The sequence below is a fragment of the Pristis pectinata genome, chromosome 23, assembly GCF_009764475.1.
Source record: "Pristis pectinata isolate sPriPec2 chromosome 23, sPriPec2.1.pri, whole genome shotgun sequence".
Classification (NCBI taxonomy): Eukaryota; Metazoa; Chordata; class Chondrichthyes; order Rhinopristiformes; family Pristidae; genus Pristis; species Pristis pectinata.
In genome coordinates, this window is record NC_067427.1 from 3,042,402 (window position 1) to 3,067,059 (window position 24,658).

The window sequence follows — 24,658 nt, forward strand, 5'->3', positions numbered from 1 at the left end:
TATGTGGGAGGAAAGGGTTAGATAGTCTTAGATGAGGTTTAAAGGTCGGCATGACATTGTGGGCCAAAGGGCCTGTACTGTTCTATGATTCTATGATAATTTACAAAGCTGTTTTCAACAAAAAAGCAAGCTCATTGATTGTCTTTGCAAACAGGTTGTATAGGTTATACTGAGCCTTTGTTGTTTTTACAAACAAAATACAGGTTATACTTTATAAATCACTATTAGAGCCCTGTTGGAGTTTTGCCCAAGGACACCAAACTTTAGAAAGGACGTCAAGCTCTTTGAGAGGATAGTGAGAAAAATTTGCTAGAAAGGTACCAATGATTAAAAGCTTCACTTCTGTGGAGAAGCTGAGCAAGTTCATGATGGAGCAGAAAAGGTTGAAGGGGATATTTTTCATGGAAATGATCAAAACCATAAAATCTTGTTGGAAAAATTCTCTTTCCATTGACAGAAGGCTCAGTAACTACTTGGCACAAATATACGATATCTGGCAAAAAAAACTCAAAATGTGGCTCAAGATTCTGCAAACTCCATAACATTCAGATCTCTTTGGCGGTTCTAAAAACTGCCAATCTGTTTTGAACTTTTCTTTGTGATAAAGCTACTTGTCTGATGGGAATGTTCTATGAGCCATGAGATTTGGGAATAATTTGCTCAAACTGGCTGAAGATTAACATGCAATCCAGTGAATTAGTTGCCTAGTACTTGATGCTGTAACTGCGATAGCCTTAAAGACTACATGCTAAGAGTGTGAGAGAGGCCTCAAATTGTGATCGAGTTATTGGGAGCCAAAGAATTTATAAGGAACTTGAGTATTATCTCAAAACTGACAAGTAAAAAGGTTTTTTCTGAACCAATCACATAACAGATTGTTTGTGGTAGAAACAAGCAGTATGTTTTATTAATAAATGACTAGCCGAGATCGCATGTTATGGGAAATTAATGCGTCAATGGTCTACCTTTTACATGTGTCAAATGTTGTTAACCAATCTTATTTGAAGTACACTTTTTAAAAAAAAAAAACTGCTTGGAAAGCAAAATACCTAGAGTTTTGTGACATGTTTTGGAGGCATTTTAGAAGCACTTGCAAACTCCAATCTGAGACCCAGCTGGATTAATTCAAAGTTTGGCTCAACAGAGGAACACAACAGCATTTAAAATGAATACTTGGTAACTTGCCCCTTGGCTTTCTACCAGAGTATCTATGACAAAGGTCTGAACTTCCATCAGATTAAATGTTTCACATTTGAAATGGAGTACATTGTTAGTGCACAGCAGTAGATATTAAATTTAATAGATTTGAATACCAACATTAACTGAGTGAATAATTGATATTGTAAAGATAATACCTCTGTTCAGGTGGCCTGCCTGCTTTCCAATGCTGATATTAAGACTGTATACCATTCATTTTAAAAGCATTTGTTCTGATTCCATAAGAAGGGGATAGACTGCTCATTCAGTGGTGCTCTAAAAGTTCATATAATCTGGATTGGTTGCTGGGAAATATTTTGAACATGCCAGTTAATTGTAGGCATGGGTGATTAAACCCTAAGACAGTTCTCTAATAAACAATTAAGGCAGCATAGCAGGAGTTGCCTCATGTCATCTAAAGTTCCTTTTCTTTCACACTTACCTGATGGTTTACTCATCTGGAATGATGAAAGGTACCATAAAATTAAGAACATTTCAGTCTCTCTCCTTTCTTGAACCTTCTGGTTTGTGCTCTTGAGGCATGTGGGTGACACTGCCAGAGTCACAGTTACTGCTGAGCTCCGGCTGCTCTACAAGATGTTGGTGAGACCGCACTTGGAGTACTGTGTGCAGTTCTGGATGCCTGTCATTAAGCTGGAAAGGGTGCAGAAACGATTCATGTGGATGTTACCTGGACTGGAGGGTTTAAGTTATAAGGAGAAACTGGTTAGGCTGGAGTGTTTTTTCCCTGGAGTGTAGGAGATGAGGGATGACCTTGTAGAGGTATTAAAAAACAATGAGGGGCATAGATAAGGTGAATGGACAGTCTTTTTCTCAGGGTAGGGGAGTCTAAGACTAGAGGGGACAGGTTTAAGATTTTAAGATATCTTTATTAGTCACACGTACATCGAAACACACAGTGAAATGCATCTTTGCGTAGAGTGTTCTGGGGACAGCCCGCAAGTGTCATCACGCTTCTGGCGCCAGCGTAGCATGCCCACAACTTCCTAACCCGCACATCTTTGGAATATGGGAGGAAACCCGCGCAGACATGAGGAGAACATACAAACTCCTTACAGGTTTACGGTGAGAGGGGAAAAATTTAAGGGAGACCTGAGGGGAACCTTTTCACACAGGGTGATGGGTATATGGAACGAGATGCCAGATGAAGAGGTAAAGACGGGTACAATTACAATGTTTAAAAAAAACAATTAGGAACATGGACAGGAAAGGTTTAGAGAGATATCGGATAAACACAGGGCAAATGGAACTTGCTCAGGTAGGCAGCTTGGTCGGCATGAACGAGTTGGGCCAAAGGCCCTGTTTCAGTGGTGTTTAAAACTATGATTTGTGTTTCCTAACATTCCTCATGTAAAGTGTGGCTCTGACTTTTAAAGTACCTCCTCTTAACTTTCTCAATTACTGGATATAGATTCTCAAAATCTACTTGTGTTCCTCATTATTTATTGAAAAAAAATCAAGTCAGCCTTTAACCTTCCAAATTTAGGGAATACAATGCTAGTTGCTGTCCTTGTAGTTTAGTCCCTAGCATTTGGATATCATTCTGGTATATCTGTGTGCTTCTCCCTCACATAGTTACCAAAAACAAAAATGATGCTGAAGTTGGAAAAAATGATATTAAAACAAGAAATGCTATAAGTACTCCAGAGATCAGGCAGCATCTGTGTAAAGAGAAATGGGGTTAAGGTTTTGAAATCTCGCCTTTCTGACACGAACTGGAAAGGTTGATTATCTGAACATTAACTTTTTCTCTCTGCACAGATATTGCTTGACCTGCGTATTTCCAACGTTTTCTGGGGGTCTCTCCCAAAACTGCTCCCAGTGTTATAGGGGTGCTGTATCCACTGCTTTTTGTAGTTGTAGTATAATTTCTGCTGTATTAAACACAAAGGGAAGCAATCCATTTGATCTGTTGATCACTTTCTGGACTAATCCATGACAATTTAGTTGATTACTGTAAATTGTTGGTTTTTTTTTGTTTGTAGCCTTTTGCTTTTAGTTTATATTGTCTCTTGTCCCAGTTGATGTCCAAGGCTATTTTTATCTTGGCAAGTGGAGCTGGTAGCCACTTGGGAGTCTCTATAAAGTGGTTCCAATCAATTATTATAGAGAGAAATCTCTGTGGACCTAGTTTTGCTTTTCACAATTTAAAAAGTAGTACCCATTTTGGATCCAACGTGGGGGGATTCATATTACTAATACTGAAATCCACTTATCACTGATTTTTGAGGACCTATTCTGCAACTCTGCACCTGTATTCTCTGAGCAGAATCACTTTTTGCCTCTTGCTCCTTTGCTGGTGTTGGCATGGACCACAGCAACTTTTTGGTAGGACCACAAGAGACTGCAGATGCTGGAATCTGGAGCAAAAAATGAGCTGCTGGGGGAACTCTGTGGGTACTCAGGAATTCAACTTTTTGTACATGGGGTAAGCATATAGATGCATCAGAAGAGGTAAGGACTTGCAAGAAATAGCAATGCCAGGCCACAAATAGAAGCTTTGCGGGTGCTTCTTTGCCTATGACTAGATAGCTAAGGATGGAACCTAGTCCCGCTTGGCTAGATGACAGCAGATGGACAACTTAGTTTAGTACATGGAAAAGCAAAAGAACTACAGATACTGCAAATCTGAAATAAGAACACAAGATACTGAGGATACTTATCAGATCGGGCAACATCTGTGAAGAGATGAACAGAATTCTCTCCACAGTTCCTGCCTGAGCTGCTGAGTATCCCCTGGATTTTCTGTTTTTATTCAACATAGCATTATGTTGTGGTATAACTGTCTGCTGTGCAATGGTAGTAAAGTGTCTCTGTGATTCTCCCAGACAGGTTTTTATTTATTCATTCATGAAATATGGACATTGCCGAAATGGCCAGTGCTTATCATCCATCCCAAGTTGTCTGCTATGCCATTTCAGAGGTCAATTAAGTGTTAAACCATATTGGTGGATTTGGAGTCAAACCAGGTAAGGACACTAGATTTCCTTCCTACAAGGATGTTAGTGAAACAGATGGATTTTTATGACCATCAGTTGGTTTCATGGTTATCTTATGTTAACATTTATTTCATAAATTGAATTTAAATTCTCCAGCTGTCATGACAGGATTTGAACTTGTTTCTCTGCATCACTATTCCAGCCTAGTCCAGTAACTTGGCCATGATCATACTGCACCCTATAAACCCGGACAACTAGTCAGTTTATGTTGGAAATTAAATATTGACATTTAAATATTGGCACAATTTTGAAAATTAGCTTCCAGATAAAGACTTGATTTGGATTCTTGTTGGGCTACATCATCCAAGTATAAATCAGAGATGTCCACTCCTTGGCTTGTGATTCTTGTCCATTCTCCAAAACCTGGCAGTCCAGTCCTCAAAGTTCAGAACATGTTCTATCTGTACTTATTTCCCATTTAATGGTTTGGCCTTTTATTTTTGAAAGGGCTATTACTGTTGCCTGGGTAATGCATACAGTAATTCCTAAATCTGAATGCCTAGTATGAGAAGCTTGAAATATTTGCAAGCTAAGAAGGACATGTATTTAAACTGTGTGTCAAAGTCCCATAGTATGCATATATGTGGCCCATACAAAAAAAAATTTTCCTTAATATTGTGTGGAGTTCCTTGAGTAAGGATTGAACTGGCTTTGAATCAAAGATGAGAGTTTTACTGAATAAATAATTCAGAAATTACTTTTGTAATATTTTGTATTTCGGATAGATTACTTCATGTCTCAGGCAACCTTGAGACTGAACATGGTATGCAGAATGAGTACTCTTAATGGCATCATACTACTGGGCACTGTACCACAAAAGTAGCTTAAAATACCTAATGATCTTTATTCTTTTTATAGTAATTGCTCATGTTCTTTCTATTTCTTTTCAGGTTTGGAAACATGGCTCCAAATTCTGATGTCCTTCGGTTTAAGTTTACAAGCTATGGAGACTCCATGTTGCAAAAAATGAATTTGTTGAGGCAGCAAAAGCGATTCTGCGACGTTACAATTCGAATCAACAATGTGGCGTTTCTGGGGCATAAAATAATTTTTGCTGCATGCTCTCCCTTTTTGAGGGACCAGTTTTTGCTGAATGATTCAAAGGATGTCAGAATTTCACTTCTCCAGAGTTCTGAGGTTGGAGAACAGATACTTTTATCCTGCTACACTGGTATCCTAGAGTTCCCTGTGAAGGAATTGGTAAACTACTTAACTGCTGCAAGCTACCTTCAAATGGGTCATATTGTGGAAAAATGCACACAAGCTCTTTCTAAATACATTGAGCCAAAGTTGTTGTCTGAAGACCAAGGGCACCAAGTAGGGGAAAGCAGCACTTCAACTGCATTCCCTGAGAGTTCAGAAAGGCCACAAGAAAGTCCGCTTTCTGATTCTGGAAAGAGCAAATTGGAAGATCTCACACAAACTAGAGATGTCTCCGACTGTGAAACGGACTCTGAAGACAGCAACATCCGTATTGTCAAAGTGGAATCTCTGACTAGTGATATTCAAGAGAGTGAGAATGGTGACAGTTTGAGTCATCTCTCAAATAATTTCAGCAATAGTGTAGAAAGAGCTGTTGCAAATTCTCCTGATTCACAGCACTCCCTGGTTAATTCGTCTGTTGATTCTAGAAGCAACAAGGTGTTAGATAGCTGTTTACAGAACTTTGTAGCTGATCCGCCCAGATTGTCGGAAGTGGTCAATGGCACAAGTTTTATGCTGGCAGCCAATGAGTTTGAGCTGCAAGGTTTGAGTAGTTTCCCAAATGAGGAAATGGCTGCTGCAGGTGGGTTTTTGTTCAGGCGCAACAGGGGCACAAAACTGTTTGCAAACAAAACCATGTATACCAATCATTTTAAAATGCAGGACAAGTGGCTTCAGAAGCCCCACCACTGCAGTAAATGTGGTAAAATTTTTCAGCATCTGGAAAACTTCATCAGTCATCTGAAAACTCACAAACTTTTCCTTTGTCTACGCTGCGGCAAGATTTTCACACAGAAAAGTAATCTGACACGGCACATCCGCGTACACACGGGAATCAAGCCCTATCAATGCACGATCTGTGGGAAGACGTTCACACAGAAATGTTCTCTGCAGGACCACCTGAATCTCCATAGCGGTGACAGACCGCACAAGTGCAACTACTGTGATGTGGGCTTTGCACATAAGCCAGCTCTCAGGCGACACCTCAAAGAACAGCATGGGAAGAAATGTGTAGATAATGTCACTGAAGGAAGCATACAAGAAATTACTCTAGAAGTAGATACTATTGAATGACTGGTAATTTACTAGATCTAACATCTAAGAAGGTCAACAAAACCTCTGGGCAAGTGGTAAAACTTAAACACTTAAGGGACGTTGGTAAAAAATTTTCCCCGAAATGGGTTAGTAAATATGCAGAACACTGCACTTGGAAGAAATGTTCCGTAGATTTCAATCAGATGAAATAGAGCCCACTCTAACAGTTGTTTTATTAGGTGTCTGCAAGAATGGTATAATTTTAAAAGTGCAATTCAGTACTTTTAGATGAACTGAATGAATTCTAATGGGCCACATTGTTTTTATAAATGAATAGGTGACATAGTCTTGCATTTGTCTGGTTCTCTTTCCTCTAGGGCTATGTAATAAGGCACAAAAACCCTTTATGTGTAGGTAACAGAAAGCATCTGGTTAGTTAACTAACTTTCCAGGACGAATACTTAAATTGTGAAACCTTGCCTTATGACTTTGTCGAACATAGGAACAGGAGGAAGCCATTCAGAGCCTCCAGCCTTTTCCACCACTTGACTAATTTCTGCTTAAACCTCGTTACTTGGCTTTGTTCCACATTCCTTAATCAGCAAAAATCTATTGACCTCCATCTTGAAAATTTCAATTGACCCAGCGTTCACTGCCTTTTCAGGGGAGAAAGTTCTAGATTTTTCACTACATTTTATCCTGATTTCTGTCCTAAATGACTTGTCCCTTAATGTAAGGTGATTGTAATTTGTACTGGAGGAAATAGTTCTCTGTGTCTGCCTTGTTTAATCCCTTGCTATCTTAGGCATCTTACATAGACCATTCCTTTTTTTAATCCTGATCTTTTTCTAATAACTTTTTAAACATTTTAACATCCATTTCAAACATTTAAGGCACTCTTCAGTCCTGTCTTCCTCTGTCTCCAGATTTGTACCAGTAAAATATGCTAGTTTGGGGAAACTAGGGCTATTTGTTGAAACACAAGAAATGCTGTGCATCTTAAACAGATGGACAATTAATAGTTTCTTCAAGAGTAGTGATTCTGTACTTTGTATATTTTCACCAAATTGTTAAACTTGTAATGCTCCTCAGAAACTCTCATGGACATGTCCCTCTACCTAGTATCGGTGGAATTATGCCATTGTTTGCTATCTCAGAGTTGCAGTTATGGTGGGTGCTGCTGAATATGAAGGTGCACATTACTCTGGTTTTGTGTTTTAATAGTCAGGTATTTGATTTTAAGCCACAGGACTTGTGTCATTCCTTGAAGATTCTGAAAAATGGTCTGTACAGAATTCCACTGAAGTTATCCAGTGAGATACATGTGCATCAATTTGGAGCTTGGATTTTTGCCAGCTTGGACTATTTTACAATTTGTCCTTTCTCTCCACTCCCTCTCTCCAAAAAAGAGTTGGCGGCAAGGTGCTTACTGACAGAGTTTGGTGAGCAGTTATGTTTATTGAATTGACACTACAGTTGTGAATTTAGGCTCTGTGCACATATCACTGGTGTATCATATCCAGAACTAATTTATAAACTAGTGTGGGGGTACAAGCATCTTTTTTGCAAAGAGAGAGGTTCCACCTCAACAGATATTTTGTTGTGTTGTACCTTTTGGCATTTATGTTGCAAACCTTTTAATTGCACTGCTAACAGTGCAAATGTCTTCTAAAGAAACATTAGACTCTAAATCTAGGGAGGAATGTTTCATTGAAATGATCCAATGATCCCGAGTGCTTTTTAGCCAGTGAAAATAGTGAAGTAGTTTTAAAAGTGTGGTCACTGTAGCAGAGCAAGAAATGTAGCAGCCAGGGGGTCTCCCACACAGGGATAGGGTAGTTGTTTTTAAGGGTTGTTGACTGAGGGGTAAATATTAACCAAAAAGCCAGGGACAGTGTCCTTCCCATCACCGCGCCCCCCCCCCCCCCCCAATTCTTCAAGTAGCAGCATGGGATCTTCTGCATTTTCCGGAAAGATTAAACAGGGTCTTATTTAATATCTCATCCAAACTGTGGAATCTCCAACAGCATTACTCTCCTTTGCAACTATACCATGCATAGGTCTCAGGACTGAGATTTAAATCTACAAGTTTCCAACTCCAGTTGAATGCTACCAGCAAGCCACTGTGTCACTTCCTTAGGAACTGTCATCAATTTCCCAGTGCTTGTGCTTAATGTACTCTGATATTCAAGTATCCAACTGCCAGCTCTAGGGGGTGTTAATTACATCCCTCTATTTGACTCTTGGTACATTCAATTCCCTATAATTGCACAGCCCCGATCCCTTGGAAGTATAAAATGAAAGAAAGAAATCCAGTCCTCTGATGCATTTGATGATTAAGCAATCTGTCAATAAGATACACTGGAGCTAATGTTTCCCCTGAACGACACTGTTCAGTATAATTTGCCCAAAAGCTGGTCAAATTTGCACAAAAATACGTGGATCTTCAAATGTGAACAAAAGTTTCTGCAGGGCTGCTTTTGGGAGTTTCTGATTGCACCCATTTATTAAGCTATTTATTTTTCTGCATTAAGGACACTAACAGTCATGTTTTTAAAACTTTTTTGATTTTTTTACTAAAGTAACTGCTAAACACCAATAAAACTAGCAAATAGTTCAGATTTTAAAATTGAGATATTGGTGACAGATGTTTGAATTAACTTTGTGATAAAATCCATTTTCCAATGTAACCAAATTCACAGGGAAAATTTATAAAAGCAAAGTATTTTTGAAATTGCATTCTAAACACACCGGCCAATTGCATTCATGACAGATTTTGCATTAATCAATGTGCAGTTTATTGAGCCAAAAAAAACTAACACTGGCAGAATTTGGGGCTCTGTTCACCCTGGGATTGATGATTATAACCAAAGCAGAAACTTCAGAGCTAGGTAAATAATTGTTTTGATTTATGGAATTACTAACTTCCATAATTCTGCCTTTATATTATCCTGGGAGTAGATTTCAATGTAATGTCTTTTTTTACCTCATTGGCCCTTCAGTGTTTATCAGGCTGAGATGGATACATAAGCATCATTTTCGTTTTCCTTTTGCTACTTCCCAAGTACTCTGACACATGAGGCCCTCCAGCCAAACCTCCGGATCAAAAATAAACTTTTCATCTGGGGGCTTCATTAGCAACTGAAGCTATCTTTCAAATTCCACCCTCTCAAGAGAAGGTGACAGAACTTGTTGGAAAACACATAACACTGACAAAGGCCAGGATGAACATGGAGAATGATTTTGAGAGACTTAAAAAAAACTTCAGAAAATAAAATCAACAGCAATATTGTAAATCATGTAGAAAAATAACAGGAAACATTTAAAACTGTTCAACAGCCAAGAGGGAAAAAGTCTGCATAAAAGAAACAAACTGAACACTAATGTAATGCTACAGATGAATTAAGATATAATTGGAAAAAAGTAGTTAGCAAATGAACAAATCAGATCATGACAGAATACAAGAGACCTCCAGAGAAAAAAAATTAGGAAAGCTGTGGAATGAACACATCAGGGAACACAAAATAGCACAATATTCTACCAGCACATAAACTAAAAAAGTTAATAAAGGTAATTGAGAGGACAAGATAATATAGAAGTGGTGAAAATGTTATATAAAAACAAAATGCTCAAAACTTAGCAGGTTAAGTAGCTTATTTGGAAAGGGAGACAGTTAATATTTCAGATCTGAGACCTTTAATTACTTTGCTTTGGTATTTACCAAGGAGATTAATTGGTTGGTCATGACAGCAGAAAATCAGATTAAGATGATATAATGGAAGTTAAAGAGGGGGAAAATTTTTAAATGAATCATACTTGAGGATAAAACCCCTGCTGGGTACCAGTTGCATCGATGCACTTCAACAGAACCTGGGGGATAACTAAGAGTGCTGTTACATATTTTAATAATTAATTTTTTTTTAAAAATCTAGTGCCAAAGGACTAGCTGATAGCTAACAATATGCTTACAGTTAAGAAGGAAGATAGTACATGACATTGGTAGAAAATGTAATGCAATCTTTACCAAAAAAAAGGAAAAAAAAACCTAGAAACTAAAATACAATCATGAAGTCGGTGAGGATTTACAAAAGGAGAGTTTTGTTTGACCAACCTCATTGAATTCATTGAAGAGACAACTTAGAAAGTAGACAGAAGTGATGTAAAATATCTGGATTTCTATAAGGTCTTCAAAATGATGCCACGTAATGGATTACTTAGAGACAGAGTGGGGACGATTAGCAGAATGAATAGCCTGCCAGCAGAGAGAAGAGATAAAGGATTTCTGTTTCGGAAGGCAAAAAGTGGGAAGTAGGGTCTCACAAGGATGAGTGCTGTATCCACTGTGTTCATAATTAACGTTAATGATTTAGACTTCAGAAATTTAGAAATTTTGTTAATTCTAATGACTTCTAATTAGGATCATTAACACAAACTTGTAACAAGTCATGAGACCTTAATAAATGTGTGGAATTTATATTGGACAAAAAAAATTCAACACGTCACTGTTTGGTTAGAAGAATAACACCTGAGAATAAGACTCTTAATGGGGTTGTGGATCAAGTGGATTTAGGAATACAAATGCACATCACTGGAAGTTGTGACGTAGGTCAGTTTGGCCATAGTAAAAATAGAGATACTGTGATTAAAATCATACTGACCTTGGGCTGTGCACTTAAGGTTGTCACGCAGAAAGGATGTAGAAACAATCGGTAGAGGGGGCAAAAATGTTTTAAAAGGAAGATAGCAGAACTAAGAGCTTGTATCCATCAGGAAAGAACACACATCATGGATCTCTTCTCATCAAAAGAGACAAGGAGGTGACCTTAATTATAAAAGATTTGATAGACCAGAGAAAGTGTTTACATTCACAGGGAAGTGCAAAACCAGGAGCCGTCAATACAAGGTGTTCTCGTGGCATCAAATAGGGAATTCAGAAGAAACTTCATTACCTGGAAATCAGTCCTGTAAAAAGCAGCTAAAGTGAATAGCATTGATGCATTTAAGGGGAAGCAGGATCTATGTACAAAGGAGGAGAGGATTATGCAGAAGAAGCGAATACTTTGGAGATTTTTTTTATCCCAGTTGTTCTTCCAATCCCAGTAATATGCTAAGATTGAGAGTGTGCACCTATACATGCATCAGTTTGAAGCAAATTAGGGATTTTTTCCCTGCATTGAAGACTTCCTGATCACCATCAGTGTCACCTTTGGAGATGCCACCTACAGGGATGGGGAAGGCATACCAATTAGCATCCCTCACATTAAAAAATCTACAAAGGCCTGCAGAGAGTGCTTAACCACCCTCTTGATTATGAAGCAGAGATTTGCAGAGCTGAGGATAAACACAAAGTGCAGTGCATGGGTGGAAATAGTTTTGAATAAAATGATTTCATATCCCAGTCGTCTGATGTTAGACAATTCCCTCCCATCCAACCCTCAAAGTAACATGTTGAAAAGCAATGAAAATCAGACAAATCAGCCTTCTTTCCTATCTGTTTGATTTACTTGGTTCTTATTCTGGGGGCTTAATATATGCAGCATAGCCATTGCAGCAGGATTGAGGGCAGTAGTTGGTATGAAATCATGAGATGAAAACTTTCCATATGTTGGTATTGCAATACTCTAGACGTGGAACTGAGTATCAAAATCAGAAATACAAACTGAATGTGGTTAGAGGAAGAAAAAGGCATTAGCCAATAAAGCCACAAAGGGTTTATTTCACCAAAATAACTAATGTGGATACTGAAGATTCCACTGTAATTGTACTTCTAGTCTGTCAAAATGTCTGTCAAGATTAATATTTAGTAGGTGCGTAATATGCTGATTCAATTCACCTATTAATGGTTTATCAGGTTGATTTTAATGTGTACTTAAGTTCTGAATATCATTTAAAGGATTACCATTTTGGATCCTTTATAATGTGTTGCTTCCAGTCCACAAAAGACTCTGTTGAAGTTTTAAAACAGTTAAAGGTGTGTTCTATTTTTATCAGCAGTTAATTGTTTTTAATAGTTTGTATGCATTTTCTAGTACTGTATGCAATGTCACAATAAGAACTGACTACCGTTATTTCAGTATCCTGACCCTATTGGTCCTGAAACTAGATTTTTGGGTTCCTAGCACAATAGCATATACCTCATCTGGGACAGTATTTGTGACATATATATTTATACGTGTACTTTTAATTATGTAGCTTTAGAAATGACGCGACATTTTTCTCAGCTGCGAAATCATTAGGTTTTCAACAAGAATGGATGTGTGAGAGTGCAGCTGTAGGAAATGAATGAGCCAGCTTTGCTAACAACGTTGATCCAATGTTAACTAAGGCCAGGTAAAGGTGAACAATGTTCACAGCCAAGCAGTTGGAGGAAAAAAATCTGTGGTGTATCCCTTCTGTAGATGACAGGATAATCAAACATGCTTTATCATAGAATAATTAGACAGATGTTCAAAAATGATTTTTCTTTCCATGTAATTACATGGTACTTCTCAAAGTGAGGGCGCCAGGAAGGAGGGAAAGAAAAGGAGTCATCTCCTGCTCCTCCCTATCACTGCATGTTGACTGGTTATAGTGTGCAGTTATATCTCTCATTAATTGGCTTACTTGACACATGACTCATTGATCTAAGCTAATTTGGGGATGTATGGCATTTAGCCTAATTCTTTTGAAGTTAGTGAGAAATCTCTAAGCTGTGATTTTTGAACTTGTCCCATGTCCTGCAGTCCTCGAGCAGATCAGACAGTTTTGATATTTTTTTAAAATACTACCTTCCGGATTGGGATTTGCAGATGAATTTAAGGAGATGACATTATCTAGAGGCATACGACTTTCTTGATGCAAGGTACTTGAAATCATTGACTGTCTTTGCTGTCATTCTTGAATAGATGAGTAGTACATTTACTTTAAAAGAAATATCTAGTCGTCCTTTTGCAGAATTGTATTGATTTTGTTTTCAGCTGTATCCTCAACCACATTACAATTTTATATTTTAGCTAGAAGTCTGCTGGAGTACAATGTTCATGGATAGCTGAACTCTGACCTACTCCAACATCTGGCTGAAAACAAGAGGAAAGTCCGTAAAGGACAAAAGTTACTTGTAACCTTTATTTTTCAAATCATAAAACAAAAAAGCTCTATCAAAAATACTGACAAAATTGTGTTGAGGCACATTCAGTACTTAAAGGTTGAAAAAGTAGTTTCCTTATGGTACCATGTATACACAAATGTTAAAAGATTTTATTTTTTTATTTTTTTGCATATGTTATGTGAATAAATCAATTATAGCTTTTTCTATTTGTTTTATCCTAGCAGTTAACTCTAATAGATGCACTGACAACAATAAAAGTCCTCTTTTCTGTAATACCTGGTTTACACATTCCTGGTGTAATATAACTGCAATTGCGGGATTTTTTTTTTACAATAGCAGTATTCAAATTTATTCACTGGAAAACAAGTTCACTTAAACAAAAATAAACTGCTTTGTAAATGAAATTAATGAGCCCTGTATTTACTGTGCAAAGTAATTGGTTTATTTTTGTCACATGTATCAAGATACAGTAAAAAAAACTGTTTTGCATGCCATCCATACAGATCATTTCAAAACAAGTACATCAAGGTAGTACAAAGGGAAAAGCAATAACACTACATTCTGCATTCTGTTACAGTTAGAGAAAGTGCAGTGCAGGTGGACAAAAGGTTCAAGGGTAATGACAAGGTAGATTGAGAGATCTTTTTAGCATACAAGGGGTCTGTTCAAGAGTCTTATAACAGTGGGTTAGAAGCTGTCCTTAAGTCTGGTAGTGCGTGTTTTCAAGCTTTTGTATCTTCTGCCCAACAGAACGGGGGAGGAGAATGTCCAGGGTGGGGGAGGAGAATGTCCAGGGTGGGGGAGGTCTTTGATTACGTTGGCTGCGTTCCCGAGGCAGTGGGAAGTGTAGTCAGAGTCCATGGAGGGGAGGCTGGTTTATGTGATGGAGTAAGCCGTATCCACAACTCTCTGCAATTTCTTGTGATCTTGGGCACATGTGCAATAGACATCTGATCTGAAGTAATCTGACTACACACTGGATAGTCAATGCCATACAAAAACATTGTCTCAATGTCCCCAAAACCCAAATAGTTGTCTCGAGGTGGGCAGGTGATTAGTTGGCTGAGTTACTGTACCATGGTCATTTACTTGCAGGGTTTTGTACTTTAAGGTTCAAATAAAATTTGAATAGGAATGATTAATTTAGTTAATGTGTAGTTGATAACCTGTGTGTTTGTGTGTATAAAACATACAATTCCTATCCCACAGAATTTGTCCAGCCAGGCTTGGCTCTAATGGATGACACGTATATACTGAATTCTCTTCAAATATCTCACCTGGTAGCAGTGCAGCAAATCTCAAAATGATTCCTAGTTTCAGTGGAAAATTAGGCCAAAGGTAAAACAAACCGTTGCAAGGTAAATTGCACATGCCTGCCAAGTATTGGCAGGAGTGTTTCATTTGAAGATGGTGTCAGCATGAGACATGGAATGAGCCCCCGTGAATCCACTTTCCCTGCCCTCCCCAGGGCTAACAAACTAGAAGAGATTTATACAAAATATGGAATATGGAAACCCCATTATTAGATCATGAGGCTTTATATGAAACCATGGCACAGAAGCTACTAGTACACAAGTTTTGTGGTTCACATTTTTTCCCCACACATTTTTATCAAGACTGATAGGATATCAGTTTGAGGAAATTTCATAGCAATGGAAGTTATCTACTCATCTGATCAATGAGGTGTAACTAAAAGCAGCAACTTCCAGTCGATCTTCAGTAGAACCATAGAACAGTACAGCACAATTACAGGCCCTTTGGCCCACCATGTTGTGCCGACCTTTAAGCCTCACCTAAGACTATCCCCTTCCTCCCACATATCCCCCTATTTTAAATTCCTCCATATGCTTATCTAACAATCTCGAGTTTGACCAACATACCTGCCTCCACCACTACCCCAGGCAGTGCATTCCATGCCCCAACCACTCTCTGGGTAAAAAACCTCCCTCTGATATCTCCCTTGAACTTCTCACCCATTACTTTAAAGCCATGCCCTCTTGCATTGAGCATTGGTGCCCTGGGAAAGAGGTGCTGGCTGTCTATTCCTCTTAATATTTTGTACACCTCTATCATGTCTCCCCTCATTCTCCTCTCCAAAGAGTAAAGCCCCAGCTCCCTTAGTCTCTCCTCATAATCCATACTCTCTAATCCAGGCAGCATCCTGGCAAATCTCCTCTGCACCCTTTCCAATGCTTCCACATCCTTCCTATAATGAGGTGACCAGAACTGGACACAGTACTCCAAGTGTGGTCTAACCAGTGTCTTGTAGAGCTGCATCATTACCTCGTGGCTCTTAAACTCGATCCCACGACTTATGAAAGCTAACACCCCATAAGCTTTCTTAACTACCCTATCCACCTGTGAGGCAACTTTCAGTGATCTGTGGATATGAACCCCCAGATCCCTCTGCTCCACACGACCCAGAATCCTGCCATTAACCTTGTACTCCGCCTTGGAGTTTGTCCTTCCAAAGTGTACCACCTCGCACTTCTCCAGATTGAACTCCATCTGCCATGTCCAATGCCTGCCTGCTCTTTCTTTATGCATACACTGTTTTAGGAATTTTGGAGTTAATATGAGAGCTTGTATGTCCTAGACAGCTAAAGTAAAATGTGGCATCTTGCTGGCCTATATGGGTTGATTTATAATAAATGTACATGTAGGGTTTCTTTAAGAACACGTTTTTATATTACATAGTATGATTCTTGAAGCATTGGTGTACCCAGATACTACAGTTTACTGAGTTACTGCCTTCAATAAAGAACGCACTGCTTGTAGATTCATTAAATCTTGCAGCAGAATACCAGGACTAAAAGGTATTGATAACTGAAGTGCATGTGGAGGCAGCCATGGGGTTGAAAGAGAGATCTGCAGGGCAACGTAACAAGCTGGAAAAGTCAGTGAAGATGGTCAAAGGTATCACTTTGGTAGTGATTTGATAATCCCAGAACAATGGATTTAATCACAAACCTCAAAGGCAGGCATACCAGAGGAACAGTCAATAATTTGTTTCAACAGCTTGAGAGAGCCATTTTATAAGTTTTAGGACAATAGTGATATCACTACAAAAATCCATAGACAAGGTGAGAAGCTAACCAAGTTGAAGTGAAGCACTGAAATTGGACACAGCAAAGTTGCTCCAACCCCAGTGAAGCTTCCAAACTACTCCTCACAAAGATCTGGGGTTGGTGTCTAAATTAGGGAAATGTACCACATACTAATCAAACAACAGTCAACAACCATCCTCCAAGAATCATCTTGTGGACGATGTGCCAGACTCTTCCATCAGACTGTATGGATATATTCTGTCCCACCAGAGCTGGATGGCACAGTGGTATACAGTTCAGAGGAAGCAACCCTGGGAGTCCTCAACATTTTCTCCAGACCCCATGGCATCAGGTCAAACATAGGCAGAGAAATCTTTTCCATTTTCCTAATTACTGTCTTCCCTCAGCTGATCAATTGTACTCCATCTGCATATTGTTTAGCTTGAAGTACTGGAAGTTGCAAGGGCACAGAAAGTACTCAAAGTCAGAACTCCCATGTTGGTAGCACTACCAGTGACTGAGCTGGCTGCATCCTGAAGAACATTGCTACAGACTGAGTCTGTGACATGATAATGAGTGGACCAAAATGACGGATAAGCTTACTTGATCTTGCCCTCACCAGCGTAACTGTGGCATATAAATGTGTCCAAGATAACACTGGTAGAAGTGATTACCACACAGTCTTTGTGGAGACAAAGTCTCATCTTCAAACCATGGACACTCTCCATCATGTTGATTGGCATTATAATTGTGCTAAATGGGAATAGACTCAGAACAGGCTTAGCAGCTCAAAGTGGGGTCTCCTTGAGGGGCTAAGGACCATCAGCAGAAGCAGAAATGTATCTCTCTGCATTCTGTTATTGTCATAGCTCAACATATCCCTCGCCCTATCAACCCTGGTCCAAGGAAGAATGTGGAAACAGCAGCAGGCAATACCTAAATATAAGGTGCCAACCTGGTGAAGCTGCACCGCAGGATTCATGTGTGCTAGACAGCATGCAGAAGACAACTGAGTAATCTCACAAACAATGTTTCAGATCAGAGCTCTGCAGTCACATTTCATCCAGTGGTGAATAGTCAGCGTTGTACAGCACAGCCATAGTCCCTTCAGCTTGACTCATCCATGCTGACTGAGATGCCTCTACACCAATCCCATCTTCCTGCGTTTGGCCCATACCTCTCTATTCCTTTCCTATCCACGTAACTGTCCAAGTGCTCACTTTTAAATGAAGTGCTGTAATTGTATCTGCCTCTACCACCTCCCCTGGCAGCTTCTTCCATATACCCACCACCTATGTAAAGAACTTGCCCGTTTTCTCAGTAGCCTTATCGAGGTGTATAAGATCATGAGGGGCAAAGAAAGGGTGAATACACACATCCTTATCAGGGAAAGGGAATAAAAACCTAGAGGGTATAGGCTTAAGGTGGGAAGGGAAATATTTAAAAGGAACCCAATGGGTAACTTCTTCATGCAGAAGGTGGTGCCTATGTGGAACAAGCTGTCAAAAGGAAGTGGTTGAGGCAGGTACAATAACAATATTTAAAAGACACTTGGACAGGTCCATGGAATCGAAAGAGGGAATATGGGCAAAACATAGGCAAATGAGACTAGATGGGCATCTTGGTGGGATTGGACGAGTTGTGCCAAAAGGCCTGTTTCCATGCTGTATTACTCTATGACTCCGATTTTTCGTTGAATTTCTCCCCTCGCACCTTAAACCTATGCCCTCTAGTTTCAGACTCCCCCACCCTTGGAAGTGGAGGTGGACAATTAAGCAGCCAACAGTAGGAGGAAGGTCCAAGAACATTTCCCCAATGCTGGCAGTGCACAACAAGCAAGTGCAAAAGACAGAGCTAAAGCAGTCACAGCCATGTGGAACCACAAGTGCTGGCTTCTTCCTGAGATTTCCACCATCTTAGAATCCAATCTTCAGCCAATTCAATTTATTCCACATGGTATGAAGAAATGGCTGAGAGCACTGGATGCAGCAAAGGTTATGGAACCAGAAAACATCCCAGCTGAAGACCCGAACTCCAGAACTAGCTGTTCTTCTAGCCTAGCTGTTCCAGTTCAGTTACAGCACTGACGTCCACCTGACTATGTGAAAAATTAACTGGGTGTGTCCTGTTCACAAATGACAGGACAAATCCAATCAGCCTGCCATCAATCATCAGCAAAGTGGTGGAAAGTGTTGTCAACGTTATCAAGTGATACTTACACACGAATAACCTGTTCACTGATGCCCAGTTTGGGTTTCAACAGGACACCTCAGCTCCAGACCTCATCACAATCTTGGCCTAAACATGGACCAAAGAGCCAGAGGTGAGGGATGTCTGCCCTTGACATCGAGGCAACATTTGACCGAACGTGGTTCAAACAAACCTAGCAAAATTGAAGTCAATGGGCATCAAAAGGAAATCGCTCCAATGGCTGGAGTTGTACCTTGATCAAAGGAAGATAGTTGTGATTGTTGGAGGCAATCAGCGCAGCCCCAGGACATGTCTGGAGGCATTCCTCAGTGCAGTGTCTTCATCTTCAGCTGCTTCATCAATGATCTTCCTTCCATCATAACTTCAGAAGTGGGGATATCCACTGATGATTGTGCTACCTTCAATTTCACGTACAACCCCTCATCAAATGAATTAACTCACATCTGCATGCAGGACAACCTAGAAACATTCAGGCCTGGGCTGGTAAGTGGTGGATAACAACCATACCACAAAAATGCCAGCTGATGAACATCTCCCAAACAAGAGAACCTAACCAGCCATCCTTGATATTCAAGGATACCTAAACCCCCACTATTAACATCCTGGGAATCACCATTGACCAGAAATTCAATTGGAGCAATCAAATAAATACTATAGCTACAAGAGCAGGTCAGAGGCTGGTGGTCCTGTAGTGAATGACACGCCTCCTGATATTCCAAACCCTTTGCACCATCTACAAGGCACAAGTCACTAGTCTGAGTGTGGATCCAACAACAGCCAAGAAGCTTAACACCATCCAGGACAGACCACTTGAGTACCCCAGACATTAGTTCCCTCCACTACCAGCACACTATAACTGCAGTATGTACTACCTATGAAATATGCTCCAGTTACTCACCTCAGATACTCTGACAGCAGCTTCCAAAACCAGAATTTTCACCACCAAAGAAGATAAGGGCTTCAACTACAGGGAACACCACTACCTGCAGATTCCCATCCAAGTCCCACACCATCCTGACTTGGAACAATATTGCCATTTCTTCATCACCACTGTATCAAAATCCTGGAATTCCCTCCCCAACGAAAACATAGGATTAGCTTCACCAGATGGACTGCAATGGTTCATGGTGGTGGCAGCAACTTTTAAAGACGATTAGGAATGTGCCATAAATCTTGGTCTTGCCAATCACGTCCATATCCTGAAAATAACTAAATTATATTTTAAAAAAAGATTGAGTGTAGCAATCATTACAGGAAGGTTGAGGCTGCATTTCCGGGGGTAGAGCTGATTGTCATCAAGGCTCTTGCTATTTATCGAACTGCTGAATGGATTGCATCAAGTGCAGATTGAGTCGGATGCTTTGAGTGAGGACCGCTTTATAACATGTAGTTGGTTCCAAAGCTGTGAAGATCCTCTGAAGAATGTCACAGCAAGCATGAAAATGAGCCAAGCACAATGCAGCACAGCCAGAGTTCTACGGAGCAAACTTGATCAATCACATTATGCTGGAGACAATCCAGAAAAGTGAAGTCAGAGGAGATGACTTTGTGATTTCAAAAGTGGCTGCAGGGAAGCGAAAAGGCCTTGGTATCTATCTGAAAGTAGTCACAAAAAGATGGAGAGCTATAAGATTAAGCTAGAGAGGGTGCAGTAAAGTTAATGGGTCTGGAGAGACTGAATAGGCTAACACTGTTTCCCCTGGAGCGAAGGATGCTGAGGTAGAGGTTTATAAACTCATGAAGGGACATAAATATGGTCACCGTCTTTTTCCCAGGGTAGTGGAATCTAAAACTAAAGGCAGAGATTTAAGGTGAGAGGGGGAAAGATTTAAAGAGGATCTGGGAGGCAATGTTTTCCACACAGGTGGTGGGTATATGGAAATGAGCTGCAGGAGGAGGTGGTAGAGGCAGGTACAACTTCTAAAGACATTTGGACACATTCATGGACAGAGGGATACAGGTCAAATACAGGCAAATGGGACTAGTTCAGGAAGGCACTTTGGTTGGCCTGGACAAGTTAGGCTGAAGGGCCTGCTTCTGTGGTGTCTAACACTGAATCTGTGAAGCAACCAAATTAGATATTGTTGCAATTGTAACAACCACGGTTAGTGATGAGTTTTTAGCCTCCACATTAAGTTTTCTCATATTTCTTTGACACATGAAGCCATTCAGCACACTGAGTCGATGCCAGCTTTCAAAGCAATCCCATCAATCCCATTCCCTCCACAACCCATTTTCTCTCCTAACAATCTGATTCTACCAAATACCACCTACACCTCAGTAACTTACAGCAATCAATTTACCAACCAGCAAGTCTTTGGGATGTGGGAGGATGCCTGCGCACCCTGAGGAAACCCACATGGTCACAGGGAGAATGTACAAAGTCCCAACAGCAATGGAGATCAGGACTGAACCCTAGATGCTGGAGTAGTGAGGCAGCGGTACTACCCGCTGCACCATAGTGCCGGTCTCTGGCCCAGTTATTGTTCTTTCTCAGTTGCCACCACTGATGAGCCACATAAACAGAATATTCTAAATAAAATTATAAAATGCAGCCTCTGGTACGAGAAAAATATTTCCAAAAAATTGTCACGTTAGCCTTCAGAACAATGCAGAAGGTACCATCCCACATCGTGATATGGGTTAAATACTGGCAGAGGAAATAAAACTATGTTGTTGTTAGGACTGAGAGTATCTTTAATATTCTTGCAGTGACATGTGCGGGAAATGTTATTTGTGGACATAGCGGTTTAGTAAAGATTTATATCTGGCAACAAAGGTCAACTGTAGAAACACTGCATCCAGGGAAGGAAAAAGTGTGAAAATTTTGTTCAATTTTTACAGATTTCATACAGAACCAATGCACTGTGCAGTACTGTTTACTTCAAATGTATCATTGACAGTTCTGGTTAAAGAATTACTTTATTTCAGTTAGCTGTGGAATGTTTAACCTTTTCATAATTCGGTAAACAATGGCTTCCTGAAGAACTTCCTGAGTGTAATTATTTGGGCATGTCAAACCAAAGGTGGCCAAGTAATGGCTTCCAGAGGATGTAGTTAGATATGCCATACTTGTATCATACAATATTTAAGGCTTTGTTTATTCAAATCAGTAACATATTTCTGAATTGCTTTAGTAACTATTAGTAGATAGTTTCATAATCCAGTAGTTCATCCTTAAATTCCCACTGAATCCAGAGATTGTTACCCATAAACAATGATAATGTCCATAATTATTCCAGTCTAAACCTCTTTACTATGAAGTATTTGTGCAACATTTCCCAGTAAACGCTCATTGATAAAAATCTTACACAACAAATTCACTTTTATATTTCTATATTGCAATTCCTATTTAGTTCAGTATAGCTTGCCAATGTAAACATAAATATTTCAATTTTGTAAAGAATATTTGCAAAAATCACCTAAAGGTTTAATCAATCTAGAGGTATTTTTGTTTAATATCTATGTATAGCATGTTACTAATAACCCCAAGGGTGAAGTAAACGGGCAACAATATGCTTTAATTATTTTTAAACAGTCATTTTACTTAGTATGCACACATGATATGTGTGTGTTACCAAGCAAACAATCTACCACAGTACATCAAGCTGATGGGAAAATGAAACAGAACCATTTAACTGAAATGTGTATTGACATCTGGGTTCACGAAGTTGTTATATTTTCCTTGATGGTCACGATAATTCTTAGTAAATATGGTCTAATAGTGGTGCAACAAAATACTGATGCAGCTGGCTTCCCATCAAACAGGAGCTTTAATTCTCTGCCAAGAATTCCCACTTCCTTCTCTCCCCCAGTCACCTCCCTAGAACGTCCTTTCAAAGCTGATTATAAACAGTTTCCTGACAATTCTGTGGTTGTTTTTTTTAATCTCAACACTTTGTACTCAGCATAATGCATTCTGAAATAAACACTCAGCAATTTATAGGTTATGTTATTTAAAAACAAATAGGAAGAGAAGGAAGCCATGTAGCTCCATGAACTTGTTCCACCACTCAATGAGATTGTGGATGATGTAGGATCTAACTATGATTTTTAGCCTTTGTCCAATTTCCCTTAATAAAATGGCTAATAAAAATCAATCAATTTTAGATATAAAATTAATAGGTACCTAGTATCAATTCCATTCGCAAAAGTGAGTTTCAATCTTCTGTCATTCTACATGTAGAAGTGTTTTCTAATTTTATTCCTGAAAGGGCTGGCTCTAATTTTTAGACCATACCCTGTATTTCTAGGTATTGCAACCAATGGAATTATTTTCTACATACTCTTTGGTTTTGTATTAATCTATTAAACACCTCAGCAGACGGGTCAATAACCAGGGGAACAGATTTAGAGTATTTGTTGGAAGGATTACATAGGAGACAAGTAATTTTTCTAACCTTGTGGTTGCTAGGAGTCTGGAACTCACTGCTGGAAAGGGTGGTAGAGGCCAAAAAAGAAAAGCTCAGCTCATTTAAAAGATACTCTAATGTGTATCTGAAGAGCTTAGCCATGACCTGCAGTACTATAGGCCCAGCGCAGGAAGGTGGGATTAGACTTGTTCATAAACCATAGAAATTAAGGCACAGAAGTTTTATCAACTTTTCTTGGATCCTTTGTTTTTTTTTACTTTTTTTGACCAGTCTTTCAAATGAGATTTTGACAAAAGCCTTTCTAAAATGCAAATGCAAATATGCCATACCAAAGGCTTTATACTATTACACCAATGCCAAAGGCTTGGAAGTAAAATAATTGAAGATAGTAATAGTAATTTCACATGCATTCATGAAGAGAACTGCAAGCAAAAGAGGTCTCTGAGATGGAACAAAAGAGCTATAAAAAGTTTTGTAAGGATAGACATATTAAACACTGTAGAGGAGTACTATTATTGGTTTAGAATGACATAAACAATCTCAAAAGGGTTTAACTAACAATAGAATGGGAGATGACAGCAGCAATTTGTGTCAAAATTAATAGTAAGGAGAAGCAAGTACTAATGGGTAACTGCCAGCTGAAGACCAACAAGCACATAACGAGTTATTTAAGCAAATGAAAGAGCTGCAGGGAGTTGTAATCTAATCACAGGGGATTTCAAAATCTCAGGAGTTAAATTTGACAGATCCAAGGCAACTGAGACAGAATGAAAAACACAGGCAACTATATCTAGGTAATAACACAGCATGTGAAGCAGGCTAATGGGACTCACGTGATATTAGGTTAATTCAGGAATTAGTAATCTGGAATTAATGAACATTTGGCTCTGGACAGCATTGCATAAATAGATTTTTGATATTGTTAGGACAGAAACAAATCTTAGATAAATAAAAGGATTTAAAAAGATATAAAATTATAAAGTTATTAAAAAATAACAGCAATATCAAAACAAAGTGTATATAAAGTCAAGAATCATGCGACACTCATACAGAATCCATCCAAAGAATTGTCTTCCATGTGTTCATTTGCTTTGATGCAAAATTCATTACTGCAACAAAGTACTTGTTGGGGAGTAGTCTGCCAGAGATTGTGAAAGGTGCTTTATAAATACAGATCTCTCTTCTCACCCCCACAGGTTAAAAACTGTACATCTTAATCAATCCTTTTTCAAAAAGAAACTTAAGCTATAGATATACACATACACACATATATAAAATTGCTTATTAGGACGTCCCATAGTATTGTTCTACGGTACTCTTCAGCCAATGAGATACCTTTGAAGCATGGTCACTGTTGTTATGTAGGATGCCTGACATTCAATATGTGCATAGCAAGCTCCCACAGAGAACACTGTGGTAATGACCAGATTTCTTTTCAAAAGTGGAACTGGTTTAGTATTTTGTCTCTTGACTACCTTCCCCTTA

At 39.2% G+C, this 24,658-nt stretch overlaps 1 protein-coding gene across 2 annotated transcripts; it reads left to right on the forward strand.

Annotated features, from left to right (window-relative positions):
• Nucleotides 1–4,049: 4,049 nt before the first annotated feature.
• On the forward strand, nt 4,050–13,918 carry zbtb26 (zinc finger and BTB domain containing 26). 2 transcript variants are annotated; one of them, XM_052037312.1, is made up of 3 exons: nt 4,050–4,187; nt 5,108–6,497; nt 13,448–13,918. In XM_052037312.1, exons 1-2 carry the CDS (start codon nt 4,069–4,071, stop codon nt 6,492–6,494), a joined length of 1,506 nt encoding a protein of 501 aa, XP_051893272.1. In that variant the 5' UTR covers nt 4,050–4,068; the 3' UTR covers nt 6,495–6,497; nt 13,448–13,918. The 2 variants fall into 2 exon arrangements, with proteins under 2 accessions (XP_051893272.1, XP_051893271.1); XM_052037311.1 differs by lacking the exon at nt 13,448–13,918 and having other exon boundaries at nt 5,108–12,605.
• The last annotated feature ends 10,740 nt before the right edge of the window (nt 13,919–24,658 follow it).